Source organism: Drosophila sulfurigaster, chromosome 3 (genome assembly GCF_023558435.1).
Source record: "Drosophila sulfurigaster albostrigata strain 15112-1811.04 chromosome 3, ASM2355843v2, whole genome shotgun sequence".
Lineage (NCBI taxonomy): Eukaryota > Metazoa > Arthropoda > Insecta > Diptera > Drosophilidae > Drosophila > Drosophila sulfurigaster.
The window spans coordinates 22163412-22172403 of NC_084883.1; the positions used below are offsets into that span (position 1 = coordinate 22163412).

Below are 8992 nucleotides of genomic sequence, written 5' to 3' on the forward strand. Positions count from 1 at the left end.
TTGCAAATTTTTGTGTCGCCAAAAGGTTTTTGGGGTATTAAGATTACAAGAACCGGTTGTGCCTAATTATGAATACACACATGATTGCTAATTATTCAAGGATGGGATTCCCTAATTACATACAAAATATTTCATTGAATGCGTAAATTAAGACGTTTATTTGATAAACTCGTTGCGTTCTAATTTAATGTTTGATGTTTATTCACGAGAATTACATTTGATCAATCTAATTGCATCGCATTGAACTTTAAGGAGGGAGGCTTGTAGGTACAGTCAATTCAAAATATATGATCACTGCACATCCGTTAGGTTGTTGACACATCTTGAACTACTGATACCGAAAAACAAGACAAATGTGTAAGCCGATTTAACCGCAATCTACAGGAAACAAACCGTTAAGAGGAACGTTAATGCGCAGCCATCTGTCAGACAGGCAGTTGCCTGTTTCTTCCCGGATTTCGTGATGAGAACGTCAACGTCATTAACTGAATCCAGGAAAAAATTAAAAATACTCACGAAGCTTCGAAATAATTCGTGGTTTTATTATAACCATTTGCGCACAGATATACATCAACATTAGCCTAATAAAGGAATTATATTATATTATAAACCAAGTTCCTTGTGTTCCATTACAAACGATTGTACTGCAAGAAATTGCGATCGTAGCGAGCAGCATTACTATACAAGTCCCTATCATCCTTATAGAGCATAAAATCTTGACCCTGCTCATCATTGGATCCGTAAATGGGAATGTAGCTGCTGTAACTGAGATCCTGCTTCAGACGTTGGTCTGGATTACGTCCGAGGTGAATAACTTTCGAGTATAGGTCATTGTCCGCTTGCAGGGCACGATCAAAGTCCTTCCAGTGCACAAACTTGACATGCTCAGTTGGTATGGCATTCCGATCCAAGAGCTCCAGCAGTGTATTCGAATTAACTGGCTGCACAACGTTTAACTCACGTTCGACATTGGCTGCGTTGCCACCGTTCGAAGGCAGACGTCGCTTACTGAGCTGCGGCTGCTCCACATCCAAGTCCGAGCTCCAGAGCCAGGCCAAAAGTGGGTTAACAGAGGTGGACTAAAGAAGAACATTTTAAAAATAACCTGCTGATGAATCATTAGCTATTTAACTGACTTGATCGCTTCGTCCAATGCGAGGTATGGTCTTTATATTCTTCATGACGAAGCTTTCTGTGCGCTTGCCGAGGCGCGGCACGTTTTTAGTGATCTTCAAAAAGAAGCCAGGACTCTCATCGGCATTGCTTAAGTTGCCAAGAAGGCCAACTAGAAGCAGCACTGCAATAGCCAGGATATTGATCGATCTCATTCTGCTGGCCACAGTTCAACTACGCTAAACTAAGGGCTGATCAAAGGTTTTTATATTGAAATAAAACTCTCACTGATGGGGAATAAACTGCTCTGGCAAATGCGGGCAACAGCTGCGCTAAGAATTTGCATTATCGATTTGGTAGTTAACATACCGCAATTGGCCTAAATACATAATTAAGATAAGGTTGTTTTTTTTTTTATAAGTGTATTTAAATAGGGAAATAAATAAAGTGTAATATTAAGGAATGCTAAAGATCAGATCAATGAACTTTGCGCCCATTGTGCGACTTCTGTGGGCAATGCCTGATAACGTTGTACCGCCTGCTGGATCTGTCCGTATGTGAGTGCCAATTTGTGCATTTCGAACTCTTTTTGAACCTTGCCCAGTCCACTGTTTGATAACGGCATGATGAGCTCGACGATGCGCAAATGCTCGAATGCTTTCAGCACAATGGCACGTTCAACTCCCTGCATTGTGCTGGAGACTTTGGCGAACTTATTAAAGCGTCCAAAAACTATCTCGAAATTGAATGGATCGCGATCGTAGATAGTCGAATGATGTTTGATGGCAATGATGAGACACAGTTCCAGTACTGAGAGACCGCAGAGTAGATCCACTTTATCATCGCATTCATATTGAGTGGCCAATGCTGCCACCAGTTCAGCTGTTATGTGTGGCGCCTCGCGTTTTATCTTTGCCACCAAGCGGAAGATGAACATCTTTAGAAACGCCTGACTGACATCAAAATCGTAGAGCATTTTGAGTGTTTTCTCTACAGTTGGCGACTTCATCAGCTTCGAAATCTCTTTGTTCCAGTTGTCGACAAATCTCTTATCAAATGTATACTCGACGCTATCGAAATGATTGCGTTGAAAGGTGAATGCCTCAGATTTGAGCAGTTCTAGACTGTCAATTCGATCCACATTGCTCTTTAGCTCCTTGCTGCTTGGTATGCTGATTAACTCTTGAAAGAGCGCTGCGTATTCCTCAAATTGATGGGCACTGGGAAATAGAAATACTTGCCTGCAAATAAATAGATTATGTTTAACTATTATGAAGGTTATTCGGAAGCAGGCGACCACATTACCTGTGTGAAAATCTGGATTTGACGCGTTTCTCGAGCAGCTCAATTACGTCCAGGCGACAAGTGACGCCCAAGACACAAATCGGAGCTTGTGCCGACTGTGATACATCAAAGAGATTATAGAGTAGGGTTTGATTGTGATGTGCGCAAAATAGATCAAACTCTTCCAATACGAAAACGACGCTTTTGGACTTCTTATCGCCCGCCTTTAGGCACTGCAGCAAAAATGCAAGATTCTCAGCAAAAGATCCAAATACTTTGCCATCGGCTGCATTCTCCAAGCGCATCTGTACTGTAATGGATTTAAGGGCTATACGATCGTCTGTGTGGAGATTGCCATCGAGATGCACAATAAGCGTGTTGTCCACAAACGCCATGTTTTCTAACAGATCGGTAAGCACTGAATTAATGAGCTGTAAACAGTAATCATATATTAAAATTAGTGTTTGTACATCTACTGTATCTAATGTTTGTACTTACAGTAGTTTTACCAGCTCCTCGCGGTCCTATTAATAACAAGGAATTTGATTCTCCCATTTCTGCTGTGCGCTGAAGTAGTTGGCGTACATTGGAACGCTCGGCTTCATAGCCACGAAGGGTAGTGTAGTCGCGTTGCAGTCGATCCTTTAGGAAACGACGTGCTTTAATTACCTCCTGTCCAGCCTCGGGCATAGTTTTGAATTATTATTTTCACTGGGATTATGCTTCTGTTTACAGCTTGTTGTTATTAAAAATTGCCGCCAAAATATCAGCTGTGCTAGAGATGTAACATTATCGATGGATGGATATATTCAAGAAAACCGATTGTCACAATATTCAGTTCAGAGTTGTCAACAGTTGCGCCGTTAAGTTGCTCCACGCGCGCTTTGCTCCTCACTGAAGTCAACTCAAAATTTATCGAAACTTAACGAAGCTGTAGACATATTTGCTTCGATCGTTTTGTAAGCACAACAGTTGTGGAACAGTGATGCATATTTTTTCAAACGTAACGGCTTTTTTTTATCAGTAGCTTTAAACAATTTCAATTGGCTAAAGAAAATTACTTGTTTACAACTGAAATAATCGGAATTATAACATCTTTGCTATAAACACTAAAAAGAAATGATATAATTTCCGAAATATTTAAATAAAATAATAGAGTAGCATTTAAGATAAAAATCTATATATCAATTTGTAATTATAAGTTGCAATGGCGCGTATAAAACAGAATCGCCATTGGAGCAATATTATTCGATAGCTTAAACGAAATAGTCGTTTTTCCCCTACAGCTGTGTAATGATTTCACGGCGATTTTCGCTACTCGTTGCTTTAATAAGCCCAATTGGAGTGAGTTGCATTAAATAGTGAAACATTTTGAATTATTTTGTATTATTTTATACGTTTATTTTGCAGATTTATGCATTTTTTGAATTTAACAATGCCAAGTGTATTATAAGAAACCCAGAAGTGTTGACATTTGACTATTGCTATCTAAGGTCCGTTAATCGTACTTACAAATATTTTTCCATGAAAACTAAGTTTTTGTCCTTGCCTGTTGATAACACTTGGGTAAACAACTTAAAAACAATATAAGTGCAGTCTCTAACTTATTTTTTAACAGGTCTCTTTGAAGGTGTACAAGAGAGACAACAGGCACATCTTTGATCGATATAATGTCACTGTTGATGGTTGCAGATTTCTGAGGGAACGTAATAATGCGCTCGTTAACGTCTTATTTGGCATCTTTGAGGAGTTTTCGAATCTCAATCACACTTGTCCCTTTGATGTAAGTATTCTTTTTAATTGGAGACATATTCTTGTAATAATTAAAATATATATATCATGATTAGCATGATATACTTATAGAAAAGCTTCCGGTGCAACATGTCAATACGCTAATTAAATATATTGTTCCTGATGGCCGATATATACTAAATACCACCTGGAGTATTCGAAAAGTTCCATTTGCTGAGATCATTGTGTACTTTACAAAATTTTAAAACTATTGCAAAAATAAATAAAAAGTTGAATGAGGAATTTTAGTTTTTCAGCGACATTTTGGTAATTTGTTTAGTAATATTATGTTGACAATTATCAAACTCATCTACACCAAAAATGTCATAGTCCAATTCAGTTTAATGACCGAGTTATGAACCGAACAATATTACTAATTGCTGGCAATCAACATTGATAATGAACTATTTATAGCCTTCTGTATTTTTGGACTTTTGCGGAAAGCGCTTGGTATCTGTACAAGTTTTATCAATTTAAAATTAACTATATTCTAAAAATAAAAATGAAATATTCGCAATAATAATAGTACTTTTTCGATAAGGGCATTTCTGAAATGTTTTTCAAATTGTAAGCCAAATTTTTAGTAGACTACAAATCGGTATTGACAATACATAGTAAACATTGAAACCCCAAAATAATATCTTTATTCAACAATGGCTAAGGAAGTCATTACCACAGATCAGCTGAAGTATTACCGTTTGGTAGCCGATAACGATGATCGATCTAAGGAGCGTTGGCAAAAGAACTTTAGCTGGTATCCGGGCCGTCAGAATATTGAATTTAGTCGCGTTGCTCAGATCTATTGCGACAGTCGTCATACGTACGGAGATGAAACATTTATGAAATATGCCCAACGCAAAAGGCTGCACAATAAATATACCACTACCGTTAAACATGTAAGTTCGTTTGATGCCGGGGAAGAGGAATTGAATAAAACTTCCTATGTGAACAGTGAAGCGAAGGTGCCACCGACAACTAATGGGGAATATGGTCGTTTCAAACCCACTCGAATGCATTATTGCTAAGCTGAAAGTATCAGATTATTTGCAACGCTTTAATACATCATTTACACTTCTGCATTAAGAATTCTTTTCGGTAGTTTTTACTTCCGCTCTGCTATTTGATTTGGCCACCTAACAACAGATGGCGCCACTTTACTGTCATAGCAGCATGAGTATTGCCATTTCGATTTTGTGTTTTTCTGTGTGCACTCGCTCTGCACCTGCAGCTACACCCTCAACTACACCTAGACCTGTCATCTGCGGGATGAGGTCAGACTTGTCAGCAATTTGGCATAATGGCGATCACTCAAGTGGTGTGCATCTAATGCCTGTATCTCAGCTGCTGGCTGGCAAAGGAATAACAATTCGATGGTATTAGCAATGTTCTGGATGAGATTCAGCTGGCTGGACAGGTGTTGTCCTCTTACCACAATGAATGGACTTGACTTCTGTCCAGCTCTAGTTGCCAGTTGCCAATTGCCAGTTGCCAGTTGCCAGTTTTCACTCATGCCATGCAATTAAGAGATCATCGTAGTCGCCTCTTCTCTCGGCCATCGGTCGCTGACAATGCAACTTTGAGCCGCCACTTCATTTTTATGGCTCAGAATCGCGCTGCGATTTGATTTGCATGACCATGCGCATAATTAACAAGGTGAAAATGTCAGCTAGATAACCGGTTCCAGTGGCGCTGATTAAAACTTACCGAGTGCTTACTGTAACGACTGGAGCTGGAGCTGTTGGGTTTGTTTTTTTTATTTTTCTTTTTCGTTTGTTGCTTCCCTCAGTCATGTCTAGTTGAAAAGTTCGCACAGGTAATTAACTGCGACCGAGTTGCTTGCACTTTTTTTCTTTTAAATTTTTTTTGTATTTAACATTGCGAATGACTCGACGCTTGTAAAATGGAAACAGTTTTTATACAGTAAGGAAGTAGACAGTCGCATATTCACTTTTCCATTATTACTCTGGATCAATTTAGCGGGTATTAAAGTTAACTACTTCATTTGATGCAACATTGAAGATATACAAGTAAGAGTTTCAGTGTGCTTGACTGTGAAATACCCGTTACCCAATTCGAAAGCGGTATTATAGTTCGAATATTTTGCAGTTGCAGGCCAAGAAATATTGTAATAAATGTACTTACTCAAATTCTTATGAGGTCGAAGGTCAAAAGACGCCTAAAAAACTGCACCTGCAGGATCTGTTTATTAACCTATCCTAATCTGTCTCTATTTTGAGTGTATGTCTTTATCTTTATGTAATATAAATCTGGTCCTGATCTCTCCTTATTATAATAGTCAATATGTATAATTGTTAATCTATAAATAGGCTCGTGGTATGTTAATTTAAACAATCTAAATAAATAGGAAAAGCTGTTGTGGAAAAAAGATGGTTAAAATATCCAAATAAATGCACTGAATGAATTACTTAAATATAGTATACCATAAGCTATAATTGGTATATTGATATACTACTAGACGCAAAATATACCATAGACTACAATATACACTAGATTAACCAGCAACACTGTAGATTTTTATTTGAAGAATAATAAAGATAATAATTAGTGCATATACCAAAAATAGATTCTACTGTTGAAATTCTACCGGGGAGGGATTAAACAAACAATTAAACAAGTAATAATTGATTGCAATTTTAATCTCGTTCAACTGCGAAAAAGTAGCTAGTTTCTTAAATTTTTTAACATATATGTGCATATTTCATATCCTATTTGTGCAGCAATCTATATATCAATAATTTCAAGTCGCATTGCATATTCAATATTGTAATCTATTTATAAGCTCGCTTTTTTTATGCATGTGTAGGCCAAAGCAGCTGATGGCAATATGATGGAAGTGCTCAAGGCAAGTGTGAGTATTACTCGGTTGTTTCTTGGGTGCCATAGGTCACAAGCAATTACCATAAAGTTCCCTATGCAAATTATTGGCCAAAACTTTCATTCGATGGCACTCGGCAGAAAAGGCAAAGTGTGGAAATTACGCGTTCGTTTCAAACATTTTTGCACAGTTCTGTAGTTGCGGGAAATGTATTAAATTTTCATAGAGTCTTACTTGAATACAAACTCAGCTCGTATTTGGGGCAATGCTGAGGCGAGGTGAGGGGAATAATTTGCGGATCATTAGCCACGTGGCTGCATTCACAGACGAGAGTCGAGAGTCGAGCTGTTGGCTGTTGGCTCTATCTGGACTCTGTCGTGGGCATTGCCAGCTGCAGAAATCACGGATACAGATTGAGGGAGGTGGAATCAAGTCAAGTGAAGCAATGCGAAGCTATGGCTGGGAATCGGGAATACAGGAACTAGTTCAGCGGGAGGAGAAGAGAAGTGAAGAGAAGAGGAACCGAACTGAACTCAGAGAACGCGTGTGAAAAATCAACGGCGGCGTCCCACAAAATCGCAATGCGCACAATTAAACGGTAGCAATAATTGCTATCGAGTGAAATATAATAATGGCTATAGGGTACACTCACACACCCATATATATATTTATATAATATATATATACATGTAGAGTATATGTTGCTGTTGTTGTTCGTTATATCTTGATTTGGCTTGAGAGCTTTCGATGTGCCTATTTTCTGCGTTTTTATTGTTTGCACAATTTTCCCATCGATGCGAACTTTGCTGTGTGTGTGTTTTTTTTGTTGACTCACGGCCGTAGCTGTTGCCAAGAATAGGAAGAAGGCTAAGAACATTTGTAAGCAAGAGTACTAAGAGAATGTGGGCAACGAATAAAAATAATAAATAAAATAATAATAATAAATACGAGGAGTTCGTTTTGCAGCATTTTGTAGGTGTCACTTGAACTCGAATTGTAAAAACAATGGCCAAACAGCCAAAATCAGCAGCAGTCCAAAGTAAACACACATACACCTGTGTGTGTGTTTTTGAGTGTGTGTGAATAGTGCACTTGACGCCTAAGACAAGGGTTTTCTGGGCTGTGACCCCTTTTCGCAAAAGGTAAACAACATTTGCGGATTTCACGCCAGGCTCAGACAGAGCATTGCTGATCCTATTAACTGCCATACAATGGCTAAATGGTAAATGGTATTGGCAATGGCTTTGACTGACTGGCGCCATGTCTGCTTGCAATTACATGAAGTCGGATTAGGGCCAGCACCAAGCATCAAGCAACAGCAACAGCATCGCAAAAAAATAACAAAGCAAAAGGGACTTAATCCAGTTTTGCTTAACTTGGCTAACAGGTAGACAACGCAGCAAGTGGCAAACACAGTTGTTCTGCTGGTTTTGTGTGCTGATTTCTTGTTTGGCTGGCACAAAACTTCAACATTATAATAAGACAATGCGGCAGCTCATAAATGTGACTTGGAAATTCAAAACGCCATTGGCAATGAGACACAAGACACAATCAAAAATCAAAACAACAACAACAACAACAAAATTTGAAACGTTTCAAGTTGTGCCGCAAGCCGAAAGCCAATTTGCCAATTTCTTGGGCTTAGTTTGATTTGCCGCCAAATAACGCCCACGGCTGCTGCTGCTGCCATGAAGCATAGTTAGGATCTGCATTTAGTTGGTTCAGCTGTCTAAGCCTAGACACACACACACATACACACACATACACACACATACACACACATACACACACTTAGTTGCTTGGCCAAATTACACTTGCGCTCATAATTCAATCAACGGATTATCAATCACCGCAGCTACTTGTCTTGGCCAATGCGTCAGCAGGCTGAACATCATCTCGGACTTTGATGCCAAGTCAATCAGCCAAGTCAGCTTCACTGTGTGTGTGTGTGGAACACGTTTGAAAGTC

General features: G+C 38.8%; 4 protein-coding genes across 5 annotated transcripts; 2 read left to right on the plus strand and 2 right to left on the minus strand.

Annotated features, from left to right (window-relative positions):
* Positions 1-511: 511 nt before the first annotated feature.
* On the minus strand, positions 512-1368 carry LOC133841402 (uncharacterized). Its single transcript, XM_062273832.1, has 2 exons — positions 1137-1368; positions 512-1079 (listed from the first exon to the last, which is right to left on the minus strand). Exons 1-2 carry the CDS (start codon positions 1326-1328, stop codon positions 630-632), a joined length of 642 nt encoding a protein of 213 aa, XP_062129816.1. The 5' UTR covers positions 1329-1368; the 3' UTR covers positions 512-629.
* A 147-nt stretch (positions 1369-1515) lies between these two features.
* LOC133841400 (origin recognition complex subunit 4) lies at positions 1516-3193 on the minus strand. Its single transcript, XM_062273830.1, has 3 exons — positions 2896-3193; positions 2419-2828; positions 1516-2354 (listed from the first exon to the last, which is right to left on the minus strand). The coding sequence occupies exons 1-3, from the start codon at positions 3085-3087 to the stop codon at positions 1586-1588; spliced, it is 1371 nt and encodes a 456-aa protein (XP_062129814.1). The 5' UTR covers positions 3088-3193; the 3' UTR covers positions 1516-1585.
* A 142-nt stretch (positions 3194-3335) lies between these two features.
* Positions 3336-4421, plus strand: LOC133841403 (uncharacterized). 2 transcript variants are annotated; one of them, XM_062273833.1, is made up of 4 exons: positions 3336-3741; positions 3808-3963; positions 4016-4180; positions 4245-4421. In XM_062273833.1, exons 1-4 carry the CDS (start codon positions 3691-3693, stop codon positions 4392-4394), a joined length of 522 nt encoding a protein of 173 aa, XP_062129817.1. In that variant the 5' UTR covers positions 3336-3690; the 3' UTR covers positions 4395-4421. The 2 variants fall into 2 exon arrangements, with proteins under 2 accessions (XP_062129817.1, XP_062129819.1); XM_062273835.1 differs by having other exon boundaries at positions 4028-4180.
* A 305-nt stretch (positions 4422-4726) lies between these two features.
* On the plus strand, positions 4727-5274 carry LOC133842317 (uncharacterized). Its single transcript, XM_062275368.1, has 2 exons — positions 4727-5084; positions 5141-5274. The coding sequence occupies exons 1-2, from the start codon at positions 4842-4844 to the stop codon at positions 5141-5143; spliced, it is 246 nt and encodes an 81-aa protein (XP_062131352.1). The 5' UTR covers positions 4727-4841; the 3' UTR covers positions 5144-5274.
* The last annotated feature ends 3718 nt before the right edge of the window (positions 5275-8992 follow it).

Coding starts and splice junctions, on each gene's coding strand:
- LOC133841402 (XM_062273832.1), bottom strand. CDS start 1,328: ATGAGATCGATCAATATCCTGGCTATTGCAGTGCTGCTTCTAGTTGGC. Junction 1,080..1,136: donor GCATTGGACGAAGCGATCAA/GTCAGTTAAATA, acceptor GTTCTTCTTTAG/TCCACCTCTGTTAACCCACT.
- LOC133841400 (XM_062273830.1), bottom strand. CDS start 3,087: ATGCCCGAGGCTGGACAGGAGGTAATTAAAGCACGTCGTTTCCTAAAG. Junction 2,829..2,895: donor GAGGAGCTGGTAAAACTACT/GTAAGTACAAAC, acceptor TACTGTTTACAG/CTCATTAATTCAGTGCTTAC. Junction 2,355..2,418: donor AAATCCAGATTTTCACACAG/GTAATGTGGTCG, acceptor ATTTATTTGCAG/GCAAGTATTTCTATTTCCCA.
- LOC133841403 (XM_062273833.1), top strand. CDS start 3,691: ATGATTTCACGGCGATTTTCGCTACTCGTTGCTTTAATAAGCCCAATT. Junction 3,742..3,807: donor CTTTAATAAGCCCAATTGGA/GTGAGTTGCATT, acceptor TTTATTTTGCAG/ATTTATGCATTTTTTGAATT. Junction 3,964..4,015: donor TGCCTGTTGATAACACTTGG/GTAAACAACTTA, acceptor ATTTTTTAACAG/GTCTCTTTGAAGGTGTACAA.
- LOC133842317 (XM_062275368.1), top strand. CDS start 4,842: ATGGCTAAGGAAGTCATTACCACAGATCAGCTGAAGTATTACCGTTTG.